General features: G+C 34.3%; 2 protein-coding genes across 2 annotated transcripts; one reads left to right on the top strand and one right to left on the bottom strand.

The window, feature by feature from the left end:
* Positions 1-2,644: 2,644 nt before the first annotated feature.
* Positions 2,645-15,025, bottom strand: LOC132558438 (beta-TrCP-like). The gene is made up of 13 exons (XM_060223006.1): positions 14,246-15,025; positions 12,833-12,898; positions 10,470-10,614; positions 8,859-9,019; positions 8,001-8,091; positions 6,917-6,981; positions 6,419-6,544; positions 5,969-6,058; positions 5,388-5,476; positions 4,668-4,746; positions 3,829-4,022; positions 3,241-3,298; positions 2,645-2,788 (listed from the first exon to the last, which is right to left on the bottom strand). The coding sequence occupies exons 1-13, from the start codon at positions 15,023-15,025 to the stop codon at positions 2,645-2,647; spliced, it is 2,088 nt and encodes a 695-aa protein (XP_060078989.1).
* Positions 15,026-17,886: 2,861 nt separating this feature from the next.
* LOC132558450 (ragulator complex protein LAMTOR5 homolog) lies at positions 17,887-22,678 on the top strand. The gene is made up of 4 exons (XM_060223022.1): positions 17,887-17,959; positions 20,895-20,956; positions 21,532-21,646; positions 22,294-22,678. The coding sequence occupies exons 1-4, from the start codon at positions 17,925-17,927 to the stop codon at positions 22,355-22,357; spliced, it is 276 nt and encodes a 91-aa protein (XP_060079005.1). The 5' UTR covers positions 17,887-17,924; the 3' UTR covers positions 22,358-22,678.
* The last annotated feature ends 4,167 nt before the right edge of the window (positions 22,679-26,845 follow it).

The following is a 26,845-nucleotide window of genomic DNA, read 5'->3' as shown; positions in this document are numbered from 1 at the left end:
CAAAGGCATTTTCACCTTGACATATATGATATGTAAGGTCTTAGGGGTTGTTTGTAGCACTTGTGACTAACCACAATAGGGTTACGCCTTTCCTATTTAAAATCGAAAGTTACCGGGTATTTATATGTACATTGTAAATATTGCAGTATCCTATACATGAGAAAATCCATCGAAGATATCATTATATCCTGAAATCAGCCAATCAGAAAAAGTCTTACATATGAGACCGACATAAATTTGTAATTCACAGGTTTTACTAGATTAAATAAAATAAGAATCATTCTTTCTATACATAAATTGCCTCTGAAGACAGAATTTCAGTAAGATAAAATATAGACTAATTGTTAGCTAAATAGTCTTGATGAATGATAAAATGAGCAAACACAACCTGCAGTTTGTTGTTATTAAAAGTATTATACACTGTTTTCACATTAATTATATCACTATGAACTGAATGCAAATAATGCTATTGAGTTTGGTCGTATGGTATATCTTGTTAATGTGGAAAACAAGACTGGATGTCCCCAAATAAACACGTAAGTGGTTCTATATTAAGATTATAATGTTAATCACAACCATAGCAAATAAGAGACTTACAAAACCACACCATTGTCACAGTAGATACCACAAGCCTATTACTCCAACTACTGCTTCTAAAAGTACCACATGTCTATAGCTGACACCACTGCCTCTGTAAGTATCACATCACTATAGCTGACACCACGACCTCCATATGTACCGCATGTCTATAGCTGACACAACTACCTCTGTAGGTACCACATGTCTATAGCTGACACAACTACCTCTGTAGGTACCACATGTCTATAGCTGACACCACTGCCTCCATATGTACCGCATGTCTATAGCTGACACAACTACCTCTGTAGGTACCACATGACTATAGCTCACACCACTGCCTCTGTAGGTACCACATGTCTATAGCTGACACCACTGCCTCTGTAGGTACCACATGTCTATAGCTCACACCACTGCCTCTGAAGGCACCACATGTCTATAGCTCACACCACTGCCTCTGTAGGTACCACATGTCTATAGCTCACACCACTGCCTCTGAAGGCACCACATGTCTATAGCTGACACCACTGCCTCTGAAGGTACCACATGTCTATAGCTGACACAACTACCTCTGTAGGTACCACATGACTATAGCTCACACCACTGCCTCTGTAGGTACCACATGTCTATAGCTGACACCACGACCTCTGTAGGTACCACATGTCTATAGCTGACACCACTGCCTCTGTAGGTACCACATGACTATTGCTGACACCACAGTCTCCATATGCATCACACCTCACAACACTGCCTCTGTAGGTATATGTACCACACATATACAGCTTACAGCACTGTCTTTGTAGGAAACACATAACTACAGTTAACATCACTGCCCATGTAGGTATAACACAACTACAGCTTACAACTCTGTTTCTGTAGGTACCACATAAATGCAACTCACACCACCTGACCACTGCCTCTGTAGGTACCACATGTCTACAGCTGACACCACTGCCTCTGTAGGTACCACATGTCTACAGCTGACACCAATGCCTCTGAAGGTACCACATGACTATAGCTAGATACAATCACTGGTTCCACTAAAACACCATCACTATCTTCTACCACAAACACTTCAGTTGATTTACATCATTTTGAACTTTCAGACAGATCAGAAAGCAATTCTATTCAATATTCATATAAACTTCTTCCCTCTCATATTACATCTCAGGTCAATGTAAAGTTCTATACTCCAGAAAATTTCTGAACCACTCAATGATTAGTCTCAAGACTCATAACCCCACATACAGATACATTATGCAAAATCACAAGAAAACAAAATCAATGCTGTTTCCAAAATGCAAAATATAACAATATATTTGAAATTCTCACTACTTTCAAAAACTAAACTGGCCTTTTTATCTAAAACAAATTATGCAAATATCTCACCAAGGATACCAATTACTGGCAGCTATATATACTTCATATATCAGCACAAGACTTTTTAGATTTTCATAAATACTTGTTAAAATAACTATACATCTCTGGGGGCTGCTAGGGGTATGGTATTCACCAGTGACTTATAACATGAAAAATAAGACTTCAGGTGATATGCAGTCCGCATACAGATAATGATTATGCATGATGACAAGGAATAATAGATTTAGGAGTCAGATGGGAGAGGCATAAGTTAAACAGCCTGAGAGGAGGGTGAATGGAGGACCTTTGAGGGAGGTGTTTGAGGGAGTGGGCGGGGATGAAACGGATCATCACTGGACATAACGTACTACATGATATTAATTTTGTAGACAAATTACGTGAAATCTATCATCAACAAAAATATAAAAAGAATTCCTTACATGACAAATCTATATCAAATGAGCAAGTCATATTGTTCCAATATTTGTGGAAAAAATACATCTCTCTAAGGTATCCAAAAAAAAATTCCCTTCCAATCCCCATGGCAGATCACATGAGTATTGGGTTCGAAGACATGTATTGGTACTTTCCTGTTAAGTCCAGAAGTAAATTGCCTACTGATGAACAGTAGACGTACATCTAAACTTGTCACATGGAGTCCATAATGGCTGGTCATACATTGTCCTGTGCAGGAAACAATCAGCCATTGTCAACAGCAGCTAAAATCCCAGAGTTTGACAGTTTTATCATAGGATCCTGACACAATGATGAAGTCATTAAATTGTAGACAAGTAACACCATCTGTGTGATTCCGAAGTGTAACCAGTCGCTTCCCTGTCTCCAGATTCCATACCTGGAAACACAAAACATTAGTCTCCCTTAATGAAAGCAAGAAGATCAATTAAGCAAATCCTTTAAATTACATGTCAAACATATACTGGGTGACATTTTTTAAGACATCCTCAGCTGAAAAAAATCAACTAGTCATGGAAAATACTTGGAAGAATCCTTTTCTATGAGAGATCAAAAACTGGATATAATCTAACTGTAGTATACTGTGTAAGATTGCAGTGGATCTATACTCATTTTGTAGGCTACATATGTATTTCCACCATCATAAAGAATCTAAATAACTGAAGGCTCTAGAGATCTTTATGTATCTCATAAGCTATTTCTATTTTAATGATTTATGTGAGAAACACGGATTTATATATTTCTATGACAAGCGAAGTGATATGTGTGACATAACTATTGATTGATATATTGATTGATTGATTGATTGATTGATTGATTGATCTTCAATACCTTGATGGTTTTGTCATCAGCAGCACTAACAAGTCGCCAACTGTCTGCTTGTAGGCACCTGTAACACACAACAACATGTATCCATGAGCGAGACACTTCACTTTATTTGCCCTGAATGGCATGTGACAGCCTCCTGTATGTTACCAGATCAGGTGAAGATTCAAGGTGTGCAGTTGAAAGCTTCCTGACCAGTTGGGGGTTTTGTTTCTCAAGTAGCTAACAAACCTGTTTCACCTTCTTATCTTACTACTCCTGAGTGGTCCTATTCCTTCAGTGACCTTACAAACCCTTTGTTACCCTCTCATATCTTGTGCTCCCTGTGTGACTTTTTCACCGTATGATCACTTTCTATATGACCATCCTATCTTATGACCTTTCGTGACCTTCTCACCCTCTGACCCCTGCTTCTCCTCTCACTTCATGACCCCTGTGTTATTTTATCCTTACAAACATTGTGTAACCTTTTTACTTTCTAACACCAGATGACCTTTTGACCTATTGACCTGATAAACTTCAAACCTCAGTATGACCCTTTCATATAATGACCCTTTTGTAACCTCATCTTAAGACCCTGTGTGATTTTCTCACCTTACAACCCCTGTGTGACCTTCAGCTGCCTTCCAGTCAATGGTATTCATACACTCTCCACTGTGTATATCCCAGAACTTGAGGTTACAGTCAAGAGATCCACTCACAATGCGTGTTGTGTCAAACTGTAGACAAGTAACAGCATCCTGGTGACCTGTCAGTGTACGCACACAGTCCCCAAAGTAGTTCCACACCTTCAAGAACAGTAAGTGCACAATATTCAGCTCAGAGCTGGTACATACAAACAGATGTTTTTAACAGAATCTCATGCGACTGTTAAGGGTAGATATAGAGGGGTGTTTGTATATGGATGGTAATGATAATATTTTCAATATTGTCAAGATAATATAATGAATAATATGAAGTGAAAATACTCTACCACTTGTTTTTGCAGATATCTAAATCTGGTAGTGAACTTTCTGATGTGCCAAACTGACTTGTTTGAAGACAAAAACTTGTAATTTGCTTTACTTTTCCTATAAGGACAGTGATTTTTTTTCTCAGTTTTTGATGGTCTGTTTCTTGAAATATGCTACCTGCTATCATAAATTATCCTTAATGACCAATTTAGAGTTTACGCAATTTGTATGTGACCATTACATATACTCAGGTGATATTTTGACATATAACTCATTCATCCATGACCATCCAGGATTCATAATAGGGCATAATTGCATAGTAGCTGCAACTTGGAGAAAACCTTCTAAAGATTGTTTTCTTCCAGTCTTGACGACAAGAATAGCTTACCTACTGTATAGTACTAAATCAAACAGGTACATATATAAATATATATGAGGAATTTTAGCTAACATTATATGCTACCTGGTACCTTGACCTACCTTGATGGCTTTGTCACATGATCCAGACACTATTTTGGTGTCACTGAAGTGGACACACAAAACTGCGGCTAAGTGTCCCCTGAAAAAAAGTCAACCAATTAGAACTGATCCTAATAACAGTCATAATAGAAATGACAGTTTCCTTATAACATGGTGGAAAACCTTTGTTCTCTTTAAAGAGTAATGCTTCTCCATGAAAAAGGAAAAGTGACTTTGGGTGTTTTACAATAGGTACCAGCTTGCAGATTATATCAATGGCCCTGATTGTTATGAAAGCTGTTTGAATCACATTCAGAGACTTGCTAAACCATCAGAAAAAAAAACACAAAATCTTATCAATGACTCAAACCAATATCATTAATATATAATAATATTTGTACAGAGCAAACATCTACAATTATACCAACTCATGTATATTAAAACACAAAACAATTGACCATTTAACGACAATATTAGTTAGACTGATATCATTAATATTTAAAGTATACACAGGTAACTTATAGTTTGTTTGCCAAGCAGTTATGAATTCAGACACTGATTTCTGTGATGTCACCACATAGATTGAGAGTCATGAAATAACCACTTTATAGGTTATAATTGTGTGAAGCTGGAGATTCATCTTTACAAATTAAGTACCGGTATATATATATATATATCAATTGCAAGTAAGTCTGTTATTGATGAGGAAAGATGATTGCTTTCCTTTTGAAAATCTCTCACCTGAGGGTCATCCTACAGTGACCTGTGCGTAGATCCCACACCTTGAGCGTTGTGTCGTATGACCCACTGATCACTTTGTCATCGTCCACCTGTCAATAAATGGGATTTATTTCAGATACATGACTTCAAGAGCTAATTTCCTCATACCTGCTAACAGCTGTGAATATTTGTGAATAACCCACAGTCTACACTAAACCAACCAAATCTGTCTGACACAGATACAAATTTGTTCACCCCTGTAAAAATCATTACTTTTTGATGATAGTTTTTCATCAGTTTTGCATGTTCTGTTCTTGCAAGTGCCCACAGTAGGAAACCTTTGAACTTACTTCGGAGAAACATATATTTGACTTACCTGTCTGAGCATTGCAATACAGCCACTTTACAATGTGACTTTAATTACCTGCTGTCACCTGACTGTGTCTGTAAGTGCAACAATGATCACCTTGCAATGTGACTTATCTGCAGACATCTGACTATGTTTGGTATGTCCCACCATGGACATTTTACAATGTAACTTGCCTACAGCCACCTGACCGAGTCTGTGTGTCCCACCCTTGTCATTTTACAATGCGACTTACCTGCAAACACCTGACTGTGTCTGTGTGTCCAACCATGGTAACTTTGCAAGCAATACTTGACCAGCTCTCCTGAGTAGACAAGTCCCAAACCTGTAAAATAAGACAGTGAAATAAACGCATCAATATAATCTGGTTTGATCTTTTCTAATCATGATCAGTAATTCATAGGTATGTACCTGTATGTAACCATCGTGGTTAAAGTATCATGGTGACTTAAGTATTTTATGTGTTAATTGTGATGCAAGTATATCCACCATTAAAATAAAGGTAATTTCAGGGAATTTTATCCCGTTAAATTTGATGGGATGCACAACCTTAAAATTACTGTTCTGCAGAACGAAACAAATATTTACATCAATATATTTAAACTTGATGTAGGAATGGTGCTTTGAACAAAAATCTAAAGGAATACGTTTCCCTGGTATTGATCCTATAGACAGACTTATGTACCTTGATTGACTTGTCTGTGGAGCCACTAACAAGTCGTTTCCCTTCCAGGTGTAGACACCGTACTGTCCCACTGTGTCCTACCAGAGTTTGGACTGACCATGGAGCATTTGTACGAATGTTCCAAACCTGTAACATGAAAAAAACGTACAGACATCAGTTATACATTAAAATGAAACTTGAAATTATAATAAATCTGACAATCATTCTTAAATGTGAAAAATAAAGTTCCATGGTCAGAAAAACTTTAAATTATACATGAAGTAGTCAATTCTACCTGTCCATCAAACTGTTGTGAAGAAAAAATTCTCTTTTCATTGACAGTTTTTTCTTTGTAAAAAATCAGTATGCATTTGACTAACTTGTCAGAAGTACATGTGAAATGTGAGAATAGATATTTATAAGGACAATATAAAATCATTGATCAATTAATCATCAGCATAGATTTTTTTATTGTCACATATTAAATAAAATTATCTGCCTATAATATCAAGTTCTTACCTTGATTGTCTTGTCTGAGGACCCACTAACTATGCGAGTATCGTCAAACTGTACACATGATATACCTGAAATTTAGAACTTATGTGAGTATCCTCAAACTACACATGATATACCTGAAATTTAGAACTTATGTGAGTATCCTCAAACTGTACACATAATATATCTGAAATTTAGAGCTGATACGAGTATCGTCAAATTGTACACATGATCTACCTGAAATTTAGAACTTATGTGAGTATCCTCAAACTGTACACATGATATACCTGAAATTTAGAGCTGATGCGAGTATCGTCAAATTGTACACATGATATACCTGAAATTTAGAGCTTATGCGAGTATCGTCAAACTGTACACATGATATACCTGAAATTTAGAGCTGATGCGAGTATCGTCAAATTGTACACATGATATACCTGAAATTTAGAGCTTATGCGAGTATCGTCAAACTGTACACATGATATACCTGAAATTTAGAACTTATGCGAGTATCGTCAAACTGTACACATGATATACCTGAAATTTGAAAACTTATATTTACCATTGTTTCACATTTAAAAGGTCTGAAAATCAACATCTGACATCTGGCTGCAAATCAATTTTTTAAACAGGTATTTAGTGAATTAATGATACAGACAAAACTCAAATGATAAGTCTCATATTATCAATAGACATCGTCGCCGATGATAAGCTTTTAGCAAATTTTAAATCAAAGTTATTGGATTGAGAAAAATACAAAATTGCCATAATGCACAAAAGAAATTACTGCTACAGTGCTTGTGGTATTACCAATAAAGGGCATAGCAAACCGTTCTTATCCAGACAAAGTCTGTGACATTTTATCATGCAACACATACATAAATCTACAATGTTGTTAACTGAGCAGGACTCAAGGCACATATGAAGCTATTTTCTTTTCTACTTGAGCGTATCATAAGAATGAACTTGAACACAATTCATACTAATAATTGAATTCCTCTTAACACATTCTACAGCTTTGAAAACAGGATCAGTCATATTGCTTGCATATATTAAAATATTCATATCCTGTTTATAACATAGACAAAAAAAGTTTCACCAAAGTTACCTTGAGAATGACCTTCAAATGTCCTCACTGTACATCTGCCACTTAGCCAATTGTTACGTAAACGGAAGCGCTCAGCAAAAACTTTCTTCCACTAGAACAAGGCAGTAAAGCATTTTAGTGATAAAGAATTTTATACCTCACACAACTGATTAACAATAAGCAACTCGTATATCAGGTTTTAATCTACAAGCTCATGTTATATGTTATATCATATCTATATCTATTGTATTAAATCAGTGACACATACATTCTATTGTCTCTGGTTATCATTAAGTCATTCTTTGTTATATAACAGGTATGAAAAAATCTGTTTCAGTGTTGTTTCTAATAGACTATGCTGTATATACAATGCATATGAAAAGTATGAAAACTTCTCTATTTCAGCATCATTTCTGATAAACTTCGCAGTACATACAATGTATATAATAGGTAGAAAATATTCTCCGTTTTATGTGCTGTTTCTGATAAACTATGCTGTACACAATATGCATCACATGTATAAATATTCTCCATTTTATGTGCTGTTTCTGATAAACTATGCTGTACACAATATGTATCACAGGTATGAAATATTCTCTGTTTATGTGCTGTTTCTGATAAAATAAGCTGTATGAAAACACTTCTGTTTCATTGTCGTTTTTTTAATAAACTATACTGTATCTCTAAACTAGGTAATTTCCATAAAAACCTGTATAACTGTTGGGACCACATGTTCATACATTACTACATTCCCGTTTTGTCAAGCCCATCTTCTACCTCCACCCCCATCTCCATCACTACTGTTTACTGTATGAGAAATACTCCTGTAAATATTTCAGTCAATAATTTTTGTAGATTTCTACATGAACCAATACTAACCATGATGCTTCCTTCTGATGACATATGACTAATAACCTGCTGGTGTTCAGCAGCTTTAGACAGTCGCCATTTTGGTTGACAACAGAACTTCCGCCAAAAAGAGGCTTCCTCTGCAACATGTCGCCACACCTTACATACCTGAGCAGCATGGCACAAACTCACTGAAACAGGAATAAGACAGACTCAGCATAACAAGAGCGTAAACTCATTGGACCAGGATTTGTAACAATTGTAATCATAGGGCATATTCATAGGAATATGAATTGTACAAAATCAGCATAATCATAGTACAAACTCAATGTTATCATAGTACAAACTCAATGTCATCATAGTACAAACTCAATGTTATCATAGTACAAACTCAATGTTATCATAGTACAAACTCAATGTTATCATAGTACAAACTCAATGTCATCATAGTACAAACTCAATGTTATTATAATACAAACTCAATGTAATCATTGTACAAACTCAATGTTATCATAGTACAAACTCAGTGTAATCATAGTACAAATTCACTGGAACAATAACTATACTTTTACTCTATGTATTAATAGCAACCTCAATACAGGAGGAGTTATACAAACTCCATTATAAAAAAACCAAGGCACGAACTCATTACAACAACAGTTGTACGAACTATATCTGACCACATCTTGTCAGTACATACAGGACCAAGACATGAACTCATTACAACAACAGTTATACAAACTATATCTAACCACATCTTGTCACTACATACATGACCAAGACATGAACTCATTACAACAACAGTTATACAGACTATATCTAACCACATCTTGTCACTACATACATGACCAAGGCACGAACTCATTACAACAACAGTTATACAAACTATATCTAACCACATCTTGTCACTACATACATGACCAAGGCACGAACTCATTACAACAACAATTGTACGAGCTATATCTAACCACATCTTGTCACTACATACATGACCAAGGCATGAACTCATTACAACAACAATTGTACGAGTTATATCTAACCACATCTTGTCACTACATACATGACCAAGGCACGAACTCATTACAACAACAGTTATACAGACTATATCTAACCACATCTTGTCACTACATACATAAGTAAGTTATTCTGACTGTGTAATGACTTATGATAAACCTGATTACACTACAGATCTATGATCAGTGGTCTACAGTTACACCCACATTGTATATTAAAATCTTATTGATATCTAACAACTAACTTAAAACATTTTCTCATTCAGACATTTTAAGGTGAACTACACTTATACATAACAGCTAGTTTGTCCAAACTTGAGGAATTTTGTGCTATTCTTACTAATGAGGAATTTTGTGCTATTCTTACTAAGTCTTACAGTTACACACCAGAATAAATATCTTATATATATACCTATCTTTTAAAGCTGTAAGTTTTTGTAAGGGCTGATCTTTTCAATCTCAATCAGCGTTCAATCAAATAAGCGTTTGTTGTACAGTTTAAAAGTCCACACTTACTTTCATGCACAATATGGTTATATCATAGTACTGTGCAGTATTGCTAATCAGCACTTGCCAGTGGATTACAAATACAAACATATAAAGTCTTGAGCATTTTAAGAATGTTTACCTGGATCAAGGAAAGACATAATTTTACTGGCTATATCTGGTGGAAGCCAAGTAATGATGTCTTGGCAGTTGGGAGGACAACCCCGATGAAGATTGGGGCCCATTTTCACAGACAACAGGTGTAGCTGGGGAAGATCACAGTCCCTCTGTAACAAAAAGTACAAATATGACACAGTGTTATATCATCAATACAATTAAAGTTTGCTTATGCCAGTCAAAAACACGGCAAGCTACTTTATCTCTAACACTGAGATTTCGAATATTAGTCATCGATTAAATGCTCTATTAAGCATTGGTTCAAGCCCAGATCGACAGTCGATGACATAAATATGTGATAAGTACATATTACATAATATGATGCTGGTATTTTGGATATCAGGTAGAATCACATGATGACATACATATGTTAAAAGTACATATTACATAATATGATGCTGGTATTTTGGATATCAGGCAGAATCACATAATGACATACATATGTTAAAAGTACATATTACATAATATGATGCTGGCATTTTGGATATCAGGCAGAATTACATGATGACATATATATGTTAAAAGTACATATTACATAATATGATGCTGGTATTTTGGATATCAGGTAGAATCACATATGTTCTATTAAACTTATAGGGTATATCATAGAAGTTCATAATTACATAAGTGAACATATTAAATGTAAGCTTAAAAAAGAAACAGAACTCATAGTTTCAAAAACAAATATACTAGAACCGGGGATATGTACACATGTATCAGGTACCGTCCTATAACCACAGGCCAAGAAACATTCAGATGCATGGTCGATTCGTTCTTGACCGGATTTGTGTATGTCCGACATTCAGAATGCTCAGTCTTGCGATGAAAACATTACCCTTACACAGTGATAAACTTTACCTTCCTGTAGCTGAAGGTTGCTAATTCTCTCTGACAGCATATCATGTCACTTCCCCTCTGTTATATCCAGAATATTAATTAAAACTAATTGGTCACACTCAGCATTACCCTCGATCTGTCAGCGTGTCATATTCATAATTGTGTATGTGTTTAGTATGGCGGTTTCAAGGGCGATTTCCTTCTATGGACAGGAAGTACATGTGTACACCATTTGTGCTGTACCTTATTAAGGTGGCTTACGGATATTTGATACCTAGATCTCATACAAGTCAACATAACATAATTTTACAGTTTAAGACTACACATACGACTGACCAATTTGGAACACACCCTTCATGTGCATCCTGTCTCAACATTCAATTGGTATATTCAGGAAACAAGATGTAAATGCAAGTAAATTAGCTTGGTTCTTCAGTTTTCCTACTTTTTCTTTATCTTTCAATCTACCAGAAATGTTCCAATGCATTTAACAACACCTTGTAAACAGTTTCTAATTTAAATACATTAAATATATCTTTCTTATCGATAACCCTAGTCAATAGCAATGTGTATATAATATATAATGTTTTTCTTTCCAAGACTTTAAACATCAAAATTTCCTTAAATCAGACTGTGAAATGTGGACTATACTTTAATAATTATGACTAACTGCACTCTTGTATCTGGAGACCTTGCCCCACTTGTATAAAATATCTCAATTTCAGATTTTCTCAAGCCCAGATTTTCCTCAGCTAATATCTCCTTGAAAATATCTTGTATGAAAATTCCTCAAGGAATTTCAGGACATCCTAGCCGAGGACTTCCTCCTGTTCCTTGAGAAAATTTTAAACATCAAAATGACCTAAATTCAGTTGTGTATACTTTAATAATTATAACTAACTGCATTCTTGAATCTGGAGATCTGGAGATTTTAAACATCGGAATTTCCTTAAATCAGACTTTGTGAAAAGTGGAGTTTACTTTAATGAATAAATACATCCTTAAATCTGGAGACTGTCTTTAACATTGACAGAACATTCGTTATGTAAAAAGTATCAGTCATATATATAAAAAATAATTTTCTTTCAACACAGAGACAAATAATCACGAAAAAAAATTAAAAGCATCAAATATCAATTTTCTATTGTGTGTTCCTGTTTATATAGTGACTTTGCAATACTGTAATCATATGCACATGTTATGCGAGACAGTCAATTATATACAGATAAAATCAGAGACAGCCAATTACAGATAATGGCTTATAAAAATATCTCAGCACAGACATACTTGTCTATGATATATGTGCTTTGCTTAAACAATGATAATGAATCTAAATCTATGTGTAATTGAAAAAGAACGTTCATTAAAGAGATTAAAGTCTATGGATACTCATGAAAGCAAATGTCATATGGAAATGATGTATAGTTAACATATAATCCTAAACGTGTTGACAATATGATGTTATGATATACAGATTTAAAATGTACTCACCAGCATTCCCTTTATAATCATGTTCTTTTGCGAATCACTGCAGTCATTGAACCATCTAAGTATAGTCTGTAAAATATGTTATAAAAATGGGCATAATTATAACATGCATGTTTGAATTGGCATAACTTATCATTAATTTTGAAATTAAAGGAAATTCATATATCTGTACATAATTTATCATATTTAAATTAAGCTCATGCATGTGTGTGTTTTATAATTCAATCTTTGATATATAAATATACAAGCTGCAGATCACAAAGGTTTCCAGGCCAGTAATCACATTGATGAAATAAATCATATTTAATTATCTCTCATCAAAAGCCGAATGGGATAGAAAGTTTCTATTTTAATAATTCAATATCATAAAATTACATACATAAACAAAAAAATAGAATTTATGTTCTCATAAACTCAGAGATAGTTATACAGTCTGTAATCAAATATTCAGAACAGGGAATGAAAAATTACCAACTGGTTTACCAGTGGATGTGCATGTCAACACCATGGATGATATTTACAGTATACATGTAAACTTAATGGATAGTATAATTACATACACATGCATAATCACACTTCAGACGAGCATGATTACAGATAGCTAAAGACCAAAAGGCATAATTGATAGCATGGACAAATTCCATCCTTCATCTTGCTGATATAAAGCTCAGATCTGTCATAAATTATTAAATATTCTGAAAAATTGTTCCCACAGGGTCACATCACGCACTGGATAGATAACATCAATAATTATCTTTTTCTTTTTTTTTGGGGGGGGGGGGGGGGTGGGGGGGGAATCGATTTCAAAAGTATCAGATAAAAACATTATAATTTTTTGCTACTATCCAAGAAAAGATGTTTTTCGTATGTATTACATTAGTTTTGCCTTTAAGAAAACTTTTATTATATCATATGAAAATGGTCATATTCTTTTGAATTAATATGAACTTATTAACAGATCAAATAGAATATAACTAGTGAGAAGAAATCAACTTCATCAAAATAAAACTGCATTATGCATGTGATAATTTACCTCTATAAAAAACAAACAAACAACGAAAGTAACATGAATCAAAATCAGAATATGAAGCATGAGGACAATACATGGTACTGTATCAGAAGAAACAAAGGGCCATAACTCTGTTAATATATAGTGGATCATTTTTAGAAAAACAAGATGATGCCAACTGAATCACAACATAACTATTATATATTTGTATGTCCTACATATATATGTTATACTTTCAGCACAGTCCTTGCACCATATTAAACCTAGAATCAAGGCTGTGTGTTAACATATAAATACCATAGATTAATTTACATGTAGGTTCAACAAAACTGGTAAACCATGAAAGTAACACACATTTCAACATCTGGAACCAATGAGAATCATAAACAAATCAAAGCAATTCTTACCGCAATTTTCTCTTTAAAAACAGCAGGTTTCACTCCATCTTTATTTCTACAACTAAGTCTGGAGCTACCATTTGGGATAACTTCCTTCTTTTTCTGCGAAACGTTGAGGAGTGGACTAAGAGTGAGGTCGCACATTGGAAGGTGTGATCGCTGTATATTTTCTCCATCTGATGGAGATAGAGGCTGTACAGTTGTCTTATTAGAAGAGTCATCTTCACTGTCACTTGAATAGTCACTGCGTCTGTATTTGTATTGTTCTTTACGACTCTTTGAAAAATGACCCCAGGACGTTACGGGACAAGTGGACCTGAACTCCCAACCAGGGTCCGACGGGTCTTGATCAATTCTATTAAATACCATGTCTGCACTGTCTGGAGAAACATTCCCATCCATTTCCTCTCCATCATCAACATTACCACTGTCTGCAGCACAGGTGCAAGCATTTCTGTGATGCTGATCGGGTTCTTTCCATTCTGACTCCAACTGACGAGCATATGAGCTCTCATTTCTGGAGTCCATAGAACATATTCCCTGGTCAGCTGAGTAGTGGAATGAGCTAGAAGTACATAACTCTGATGTCTTGGAGTCCTTCTGACATAAATATTTGTCATTGGGAACAGTAGATAACTGCCTTGCACAACCCTTCCTTTTCACCCTGTCTTGATGCCCATGACCACTATTGTCAATCACCACTGGGTCATCGCCAAGGTCAGCAGCACCATCATCATGGTTACCATAGCCGTTGCTTGTGTTACCACTTCCATTAACCGTTACAGACATGATGAAATTGAATTCACAACTCACAAAATAATTGAAAAAATAACAACCTTTGTTTTTGGATGGCATAAAACACCAGCATTCTAAATGTCAAAATGGACATAATAAATATAAATTTATGTATAATAAGCTTATAGAAACATGCACCATATATGGTAAATTCACAACCAAGAAATTGATATGATTAAAAAAAATATTACATTATCTTTTATATGAAACTGCAAGTGATTGCAACTTCTGAAACGTGTGCGTTTTTGTTTCACATTCTGTTGATATAAATCTCGGCCTACACAGTCTTTCAAATAAACAACATTGTTGTTAGTTTTTGGCGCTTGATGTTCCTTGTAAGTTTTTTCCTCCCCATTTTAAATCTTTAGCAAATATTCAAGGATATTCTCGGAGCCTTTCAACATCATCTGAAAAAGAGAAAATACATGTGTTCATGAGGTTATGAACTATTATGCATTCAGTAGTTTTCAGTTTCAGGTCTGATGATATATTCCAGTGTCTTTATGCAGGAAAAAATATAGTACTAATATGGTTATTATGCTTTTCTGTACTTCTAGACATTTAAACTACCGTATCATCGATAACAGTAGTGAAAAATCCAAGATGGCGACCGAGGATATCGGTCAGGTATAGGCTCTTATTCGGCAATAAGCCCACCCCCTACTCTTTACTCAATTTCATGCACAGGCCCCCTGGGCTAATTGGCGGAGAAATACGGTATGCATAAACAAAATCATAATCCAGAGAATTTCACTTTAAGACTTACATACTTTATCAATAGTGCTAATTGAAAATAAACTTTTCTTATCATCTCCCTAAATAAATCTTCTTTATTTGATAATTAATATAACTTTAAGTTACACATTAATGATACAAGAATATACTTTAATTTTCTTAAAACAGGAGGCCCATAAAGGCCTGTATAGCTTATGTACCTGCCTTTATTTGGCAGAAATTTCTTCATCCAAACTTAAAGAAAAGGCATAGCTTAGGTTTATATCTATTTCCCTTTTTGACCCCCCTTTTCTAACCCAAGGGGGTCAGAAGGAACCATTTACATTCAATGGTAGACAAAAGCCTCCTTCATCCAAAAATGCTTTAGACTGAATCCTGCCATTCCAAAAGAAGGATTTTAAATAATTTACTCTATCTCCTATATTGGGCACTGCCCCTCCCATCCCCTCGACTGTTACCTACTGTATATACAAAATTGATTCAAATTCACCCTCAGATTTCCAGACCATATCTGAACAGAATCCAGATATTCCTACAGTAGAAGAAGGATTTTAAAGAATTTGCTCTATTTCCCCTTTCATAAAAGAATTGAATCTTCTTCCAAGGATACTTCTGATCAAATTTAATCAAAATTCCCTTAGTCATTCATGACTAGTAGTATTTTAAAGAAATTGTTGAAGAATGTTGAATAAACACTGGACAGACAACCTACCTCCCAGTACATCATATATATTTTTAGCCAGTACAGAGTACCTATTCTCATCAATGCATACTTTTCGTGGGTATAGGTATCAGCAAGAACATTAATTGTTAAAACGCAAGAATACATGTAGGTTAGATTGGTTAACACAGATCATATCAATAAGGTAAAGATGCCAGAAAAATATCTTAGGAGTTCTTTATACACAAAAAAAAATGTAAAAGCACTGCTGGAACACTGTCTACCATAAGTTATAAGATGCATGCTGATTATAATACAAATACTTAAGTCTTACATACTAGTCCCAAAGTTCTGATCATGACCATCTTTCAACAATTTCATTATTGTGCAAGACAAAATTAAAAAAAAAAGAAAACACACACACACACAATACACAAATAGATAAGTTAAGATCAGAAACCTAGCATCCAAATAAGTACCCGTTGAGCTGGTATGTATACTGCACATACTTGTACAAATTTAATATATGTAATATATATGCCTTGTTTCAGTGACTAACAGTGATCTTTGCATTGTTTTAAAGCTAATTCCCCACAATGAGGTATGTTCCCAAATGAAGCAACATCAAAGAATATTTTCCAATTTTTAAGAAAATCATACCATATTTTCCAGTTTATGAAGGTACAGGCTGCTTTAAAATCACTCGAGAAAAAAAAACAAAGATTTTTTTTTGGTGGAGGTAAATTAATCTAATATTTTATGACAAAAATATGAAAACATTAAATATCAGCCACTATTATATGCTGTTAAATTATGTTTCATTTTCCCCCCTTTGTCGTTTTCATATCAATATGATCTACTTAACATACATGTAACCATATTGATACACCTTTACATACATAAACTTATCCATCGTATATGTAACACAAAGCTGTAGCATTGTATCTTTCGTAGCTTCTGCTATTGTACAAGTGTATAGATCTACTGTTTTAGGTTTTAACCGGATAACTGTTTAACAATACAAGATTTTGAGATGATAAGTTAATCCACACTATCGTACGTTTATATGTCGCATATACATGGTTCAGTTGTCGGTAGCGGTTGACTTCACAAGAAGGACAGCCAGGTATCATATTAACTAATTGCACGATATCGTGATGATGAGTGATGTCTGAACTATTTCAAAATTGCCATTGGAACAATTGAAAGTCGTCTCACTTAGAAGGCTTATCATAATCTGATTATCATTATTCATATTGGAGAATTACATTCATGAACGAAATAACAAAATATACCTGTACCTGAGCCGTTTTCGTGTTGATAACATTGTGAATTCCATTTCAAAATATTAAACGTATGTTTTCTTATGAAGCGAATTATGTTGGAACTCTCTAATGTGACCCCAGTATGGAGGTAGAAAGAAACTAACGAATATTTACTTCCGGTTAAATTTTCCGAACTGAAACAAGTGTAGAGCTAAACAAATCAACAAGAATAATGGAAAAGACACTAGAGAGATCTATGGATGAAACGTACGACATTTTAATATGCACTTATATATATATATATTGCAAATTAGATATTTTCTGTCGAAAGCATGTAAAGTTTCATGATGACAAATTGCCTCATTCTTTAGTAGGTGTGAGGGGAGGGAATTGTGATCACGAGCCTGTTAGTGTAAGTCGCATACCGTGACAGAAACAGTCCAGGTGGCACGGCATTACTCCACGATAAACAAACGCATCTGTACAGGATGTCTAAATGTTAAATGTAAACCTAAATTACTCCTCATTTTAGGCTGTAATTTAGTAACATATTGTACCCTTGTAGATCCATGAAAGCACAATCACATAACAATCCTGGTAGCCACAGTAGAAGGCAACACAATAGTAATATTTGTCGACAATTTCTCTTAAAGTTCGTTGTTTGTCTGTCTTTAGACGTCTCAAGGTTTTTCCCATTTTCTGAGCCGTCTACTTCGCATTTATCATCTGTACCTCTCGTTGAAATATACCTTAAACACTTTGGTTTACAAGCAAGACTGACTAACTCAAAGTATTTTGAAAATTTTTTATGTGCACACCCATTGGTCCCTAGTTGTGCATCATACTATTGTTTAACTAATTACGAAAACAACCTGACTGAGAGGTGGCCACCTTGATTTTGACCGTAATAGTATGTTATCACTATTTCTGGCAATGTACTCAATGGATCATTCTTCATTTCCATCTGTTGTTGGTTCCCTTAGGTCCCTAGTTGTACAGTGTCTCATTTTCAGACTGATCCCCAAAACAAACATGGCCAACAGGCATCCGTCTTTGATTTTTACAGTACTGTAATAGTTTGTTATTGCCATTTCTAGGAAAGTACTAGATGGATCTTTTTCAAGTTTCATAAGTGGCAATCGCTGCTTGGTCCCTTATTTGTTTTGTCCCCTCTTAGGACTGATTTGAAGATTACCATTGCAGACAAGTGGCTAACTTGGATTTTGACAAAAATAGTGTATTAACACTATTTTTGAAGTAGTGCTGGATAGATCATTCACACATTTCTTATGTAAAAACCTCTCGGTTCATAGTTGTGCACTGTCCCATTTTCGAACTGATCTGGAAATAATATAATCAACAAGTGGCCATCTTGAATTTTTATTTTTACAATGAAATTGTATTATAACCGTTACTTGAGAAAAACTAGATTGATCTTTTTCAAATATCATCTGTATATTTCCTTTGTACCTAGTTGTGCTCTTTTGATTTGAGACCTGATTAGAAAGACAAAAATAACTGGCAAGCAACCATCGGGGATTTGGCAGTTCAAGATTTGTTAAAGTTTGTATAATTCAGAGCAAATATGGTGGTTAAAAGAGAACGATGGGGAAAACGTTCTAACTTTAAAAATTTGAAAGAACAGATAGCAGTTTCTCTCCTAAAACTCCTAGTCCTATTTCAGTGATAAAACGTACCAAGTGTTAAAGGGTAAAAAACTGAAAAATCTTCAAATAAGATTAAAATCCCCCCCCCCCCCCCCCAACAAAAAAACAAGGGCAATAGCTCTTCTAAAGTATTTCACACTTAGTGTAGTAAACATTTTGCATTTTCAACTCTTCCCGAAAACCCCTGAACCATTTTCTATCTATGAAATTTTATAGAAACCTTCTATGGCCAAAGGTGCACAAAAATATTGACCCTGTCTGACCCTCAAGAGCTGATGGATGGGGCCAAAAAGAGTCAAATTGACTGAAATTTTAAAAACATTCTTCTCTATACCTAGTTAAAGTAGAACCAAATACTATTTATGGATGGACATGTCTTACATTGCGTTACCAAAATTGTAAATTCCATGACCCAAATATCTCACATTTCCCCCTGGGTAGGGAGTAAATTTTACTTCAGCTTATATAGGGAAATTGCATTTTGAGCATAATTTGTTTACTTTCTCTTGGAAATAGTTCATATTTGTTTAGAATTGTTAATGTAAGCTGAAAGTTTGGCGACATGATTCGATTGATCCTGACTGGCTCCAAGAGGCTGATGGGGGAGGCCAAAAGGGGTTGATGTGTCTTAAATTTCCAGATCTTTTCAATTCCCAGATATGACAGAATCTATTGATTAAAGTGCTGTTCATGGATTGAAGAGCTTCCGACAGAAAGTTATATTTTTGAGTGGAATTTCTTTTAATACAAAGGTGGTTAGAAGCTTTACCATGAGATGGCAGATGATGTTGTGCACAATTTACATTTGCATTACAATGTAGTTCATATTTTCTTGCTTCATTAGAAAGATTATTTCTGTGATATGTCACCAAAACAACAACAGCAGAGTAACTCAGGTGACCAATTAAGGCTGTTGTGCCTCTTGTTCATCTTGTCTGGAGGTCCTCTCCATCATTTTCATCCCATTTATTGACATGGAATTGTGCTTCTCTAATTAGTGGCATTGGTTTGAATTAGACAATTTTGATTTCTTTTTCATATTTATATTCATTCATTTTTGTCCAGTGATATATTCCTCTTTGGCACAAGACTTGTGCATGTTGTTAGGAATTTTGAACAGCCACCAAACCCCTTTACCAATCATAGAACTTAACAAGTTAAATGCAATGTAAATTTATTTTAGATAAGAATATTAAAATTCAAGATATTCATCAGCACGAACTTGGACCATGTATGAAGGAATAATCTACTAATAAATATATAAAGACATTAAAAAAATCTAGAAGGTTCTTATAATGTCAAGAATATTGGTAATATGAAATACACACATTATTTGACTTACTGAAAACTGACCATACTAGGAAATATTGACAACTTCATCACAACAATACTGAGCGTTTAGTCGTTGGATAACATTTAATTTGCTTCTTTCTTCCTTGACTAGTTTTCTGTTGTTGTCAGTGCTTTTGTGCTTTTTCATATATTTATGGTATATTTACACTCTATCACAATTCTAATACTGAATATTTTCACAGGTTCCGAGTCCCTGGTGTCGCAGGAGTATTATGTGCTGATGAACACGGTCTTTGTCTATCATGTAAGTTTGTGTTTACATTAATGTATTTACAGATGGAATTCTTACTCTCAAGCTACACAAACCTAATACATTCTTCACACATAGAATCAATTTAAGATCTTCATATCAATGATGGTCAGATTTCTGGTCTATATATAGGAAATGTCAGCATCATCTTTTAAATTCTACAGATCTACAGATGCAAGTCTATCTCCATTAATGTAGGTTAGTACAGACTTTGATGTGAATCCAAATTTTTAATGTGTTACATTAATTACCATACTATTCGGATAAAAATACAGACTTATTGCCCATATCTGTTGCTGATTTCTATGTTATACTGTAAAGATTGACATTTTTGGCCTTATATATTTTCGCTATTTTTGAGGATGGAATATATTGACAAAATAGATACCATAAAAATTGATACCACAAAAAAATACCTAAAAATAGATACTATAACAATAGATATCATAAAATTGAATTGAAAGAGACATGTATAATCTGTTCTTAAATGACTGATAGAAAAACTTTTATTGTAATAGTTAAATGTAAGGAAATACACATGATAATTACGGAGTTTGTCTACTTAACAGCCAAGGGGATTGCCCAGAGGGAAGCTGCTGGACAGTTAGCCAGTCTTGCCAGACAAGCACAGCAGTTGCATCCTGTTAATCCCAGCCCGGTTATAGCTATAGAGGCAGATGGAGGGTACGGGTATACAATTTACATGTAACCACAGGCAATTCTCACTGGATTGTCTTTGTTATTTTTTCAAGATGTTTTCCTGCTTGCATCATGGAAAATTTCATTGTCACTCTACATGTATTTCTCTTCACCCTTCTGGAAAACAAAATTCTAATTTTACTGTTCTTGTCGTTGTACAAAATTGCTCTTAACTACAATATTTGGAGCTAGCTTTACTAAAAAAATAATTTAGATATTTTGAAAAATAAATTACCTTAACCTATGTTCAAGGTCACATGGATCAAATTTTTAAAAACATTTTAATGACTTCTTCTCATGAACTAAAAGGCTAAGAGCCATGATATTTGGCTAGTATATACATTTACATATTTTTATATATATATATATATATATATATATGTTACACTGATAGATATAGCTTAAATATCATTTTTTGTTTTCTGGAATTCATTTGACCACTATGTATTATTGTTTAGAAGAGTTGACAACATTTTGATTTTACAATAACCGATATGTATGTGTGCAATGCTACCTGTACGATCCTTATATCAAGACTTTGTGGTCAGTTAATTTATTAATGAATATAAGTCAATAGTCTTATACCTAATCTTAAAATTCTTAAATTTACAAGGTTTTTCTTTTCTTTTCAGAACTATTTTGATAAAAAGTGAATCTGATGTGACCATGGCTGTTTACAAGTCACCAGTGTCATGACAGATTAGAATACAAAGATATATATACCATAATTTTCTGGGAGAGAGAGAAAGAAGTGCACAGACATATTTTAATCTACAGCCACTTTCTGGACTAAGTTTGCTTGATGAGAGCGTATACATTTGTCAGTTGTGGGTAGAGTGCAATTTTGAAATCCTCTATGGAGAAAAACTTTGATGATGATATGTAATTGACACTTGGGTTTTCAATCATAAAAAAATACAATGTTGAAAATATAGTGTGATATGTCATGTACATGTTGCATTTATGAAATATCATAACCAATATTGAAAATACATTAATAAAATTAATGAGACATTTTATGTTTTTTCCCTTATTTTTCTTGCACTAAGGGACATATATGTATATATACAATGTACAATTATGAAAAAATTCAGACATTTGATGGCCTTTATATATTCACAATTACAATGTAGGTTTTACGAATTATCTCCCTTTTTTGAAATCTTTTATGAGTTTTCTTAGCAAATAAATGAACAATGGATACACCTGGATTTTCTTATTTAATGCTGGAACAGCTGTATAACAAAGTTGAACAGTGTATTTTAGATGTATTTTATGAAAAAAAAGACACACAGGACAAAAATAGTTTCCGATTTGATGTAGGAAAGATAATCTACCAAAGAATTATAAGCTCACCTACTGCAACATGATCCTAAATATAAATAATACTGCTTTGTTCATTCTCACATTTCCTTATGTCAGAGTTACTTTACCCACCTGAAATGGGTTTCAAAAAAGTATTTAAGAATACAGTCATCATATTTGTTTTGTAGCTTGATTAAATGAAGTATGATACAGTGCCCCGAGTACCTTGCATAAAGATATTACTTTGAAAAGCAAATCACTTTCTATATTACTATGAAGAATTAGTCCAGGTAAAAATTCCAAACGAGGTGTCCTAAAATACTGACGTTGAGTTATCTGTTACAGTTGCATTAATCCATTTTTATTTTTTACCATCAACAGATGATCAGTGACATAAAATGGCCGATAGAGAACCATCTTCGGTGTTCACAATTGAACTGAAAATGTTTGCTGTCGCAATTTCTTGATAATTGAATTTACTACACGTATAAAGGTTTCCTTCTGTCCTAAATTGTGCCCATTCAGTTTTGAATCTGAGCAATGAAACAAAATGGGCGATAGAAAGCCATCTTGGATTTTGACAATTGAAATTTGTTATCCTATCTCTTGAGGAGCACTGATATGAATAGACATTCCTTAAACCTGAAGTGTATGTTTACCTTGGTCCCGAAATCTGATCATTCAATTTTTTCATCTGCCGAAGAAAGAAGAAAAGGCTGACCGGAGACCATATTAGCTTTTGGGAGTTGAATTAATAACAATTTCTGTGAAAATTTTTGTTAGATTGTTTTTGTTTAATTTCATATGTAAGATTCTCTTCTGCTTTAAAATGATTAAGAGGAAAATTGGAAAGTAGATAAAAGATTAGTCTTCAATAGAAGCAATTAAGATAAATCAGAAGCGGGCGCCAATATCACTGTAGCGTCCATTGTTTCGGTTACCGTGTGGCACTAGCATTGCTTGTTGATACAAGGAGATTTGGCACGACTGTACTATATAAATGGTTGTGTACGACAATGAAAATATTAACCACAATTACACTGATATCCCCTGAAACTGTATGCCGGCAAGTTTTCCTGTATGTATGTATGTACAAATATCAGTCACAATTTATTTCCACGTGGTTTAGCAGCTGTGCTATTAACTCTGAGATCAGTAGATACATTGTATAATATAAAAATATACACTGTAGGTCTTTTACTCAAGTTACACAGGGATTCTAGACAGAAGTAATGAAGACAACAGTAACTGGAAGTATGAAAAAAAAAAAAAAACACTTTAGAGCGAGTCAAAAATAAGAACCAGTCAAAGATGTATTCGAATATATATTGCTTCCCTACGACATATGTCTGTTTGACGTCAAATGCTGAAAAAAATCAGCTTGATTCTTCCGTCAATACTATGGCGGTCTTCAGTAATCTTATTATAGAACTGCATATAGTAACCTCACGAGAAAAGACAGTGCTTATGTAGAAATAAATCAACTTTATATCAAACGCATTGCTTTCCGGAATTCCCTAAACAAAACTGATATCGGAATATTTCGATTGAATTAATAGACCGATAAAAATAGGCATGTCACATCCTCCGCATGGGAAACGGAACATCACCCAGGCAACTGCGTAAGCACAGCAGTCTAGACGTTAAACGCAGATGAAACAGGATCTGATGATTGCTGTTGTGGATGTATAACGCAGACGTTTGGAAATGAAAAAAAAAAAACGGATAGCGGCCCACTGAATGAAGAACCGAGCTGCAGAAAGAAAAAGAAAGGACGAAGGCCAAGGAGTATATTTATATAATGACATAAAACGCATTGCGGCGCACCGGTCACTTTCGAACCTTCTGCGTGTATCCGAACGATATGAATAAAGAATCGCCTACCATACGATACCAAAGGACGATACACGTATAGATATCACATAATGTTAATATTTGCACATACTCTTGAATAACCGAGACAGCGGTTCTACCTATTTGAAACACATATTTGCATAATTTGTAGAACATTTATCCTTAAGATGAGCCAACGGGCATTTAATTAGCTGATGAAAAAATGATATATATAATGAAAAACATTTATATACATATGTATTATTTCTTTCATCAGCGAGCTTCGTGTCTGATTTGCTACCATCTTCAAATTTGTAGTCATAAATCAACCATAGATTCAGTATATTAGGAGCGCTAGCTGCAAGTCATATAGGTTTAATACTGCATAGGAAACATTGATTTTTAAGGTGAGCTGACACCAAGAGTCTGTATGACCTAAAGCCATAGTTTTCCGTCCGTTATCGAGTGCACTCCGTTAACGTTGTGTGATAAATTTTCATTTAAAGAAAACTTCTTTACAATTTCTGTCGTTAGGATTTGACTTCCTTGAAGCGATTCCGAGATAGGTCTGACAAAGTGCTCTTATTTTACAGGTTGTTATGGTTACCATCTTGAAAAATCATCTTAAACTTCTTCTCCAGCTCCACTGATGTCATTGCTCTGAAAATCAGTTGGCCGGAATGATAAAGTAGTGGAGTTAACAAAGTGTTGTTATTTTTCGACCTTGTGAAAACGTTAATGTGGCATCCATGGCGGCCATTTTGTAATATATTTGTTTAATTATAGCTTTCCTAAACAACATCTATTTTAAACTTCTCGTGTTCTATCGGTAAGGTTTTTTATTTACTTCCAAGACTTTCCACTGCTTTAATAAAACAAAATACACTACCCTTTAAGATTCCAGCGACCAAAGAAAGATAAAATGCATTCAGGTAAATCTATTTTTAACTGATTTGGTATTGTCCTTCAAATTTCTAATCCACTGCAGTCAAACTTCTTTACATTGTTGTTACATACCACATATTAAATATGATTTTGTTTCACTTTGTATAAGTTTATAAGATTGCTTCATTAATATAGTAACTAATGGCACCATTAAAATCATCAAAGACATCAGATCGAAAATCGATCTCTGAAGTACCCCTTAAATCAGCGATATATTGTCTGCTTCAAAAGTGTAAATATGTCATAAATCACGAAAGAAATTGATAATGTCATATTTTTTTTTATTTTTGAAGACGTACTGGGATGTATACCGGATGTCATATACATCTGATCAAAGGGTTGATTTGCTTGCAATCCACCTGGAAAGTGCATCGGGTCTTATCATAATAACTGGACTTATCGCAGTGGTACATGATTTCAGATTTCTACTAGATATGTACAGTAAAAACCTGTCTATAAAGGCCACTCAAGGGAACAGAGAAAAGTTACCTATATACACATGTGGCACAGGTTAAATTTCTACGAATTGCACTATATAGGAAACTAAAAAAGTGGCCTTTACAGACAGACGACCTTCATATACAGGTAGCCTTTTCAGTGACTGTATATACCATCACTGTCAGTCACTAAAACGAAATGATTTACACGGCGACTGTAGCCGATGAAACAGAAGACGCTTACTCTTCCGGAACACATCGTCTTATGGTACATTCTCAGGAATCTCTGTAAATATTTTCTTTTTGAAATATTTTGCCCTAGATTTATTGAATTTGAATTAGGGTAATTATTATGTCGGCACTTCGGCATTTTCTTGTTCTTTTTTTTCAAAACATCTAGGAAATTTCGTATTCCTCTGAATTCATGAAGACGTCGAATCATGATAAAGTACAACTATGATAATAATACGCCATTCCATCCAAATAAATCTATTTTAGAAATAACGATATCAAACTATTGACGTACTAGTTTTTCAGCTGCATATAGTATTGTTATTACATGTACATAGCTGTCCTACTCATGTAGGTTTTTTTGGTGGCAATTATTGATCCTTTTGAAAGTAATATTACAATGACTTTTGAGTCTGTCAAAGTCATTCATGTT

Source organism: Ylistrum balloti, unplaced genomic scaffold (genome assembly GCF_031769215.1).
Source record: "Ylistrum balloti isolate Yb309-2 unplaced genomic scaffold, AGI_CSIRO_Ybal_v1 Utg370790, whole genome shotgun sequence".
NCBI lineage: Eukaryota > Metazoa > Mollusca > Bivalvia > Pectinida > Pectinidae > Ylistrum > Ylistrum balloti.
Note: the sequence above shows the minus strand (reverse complement) of the source record. Positions and strands in the feature narration are given on the sequence as shown.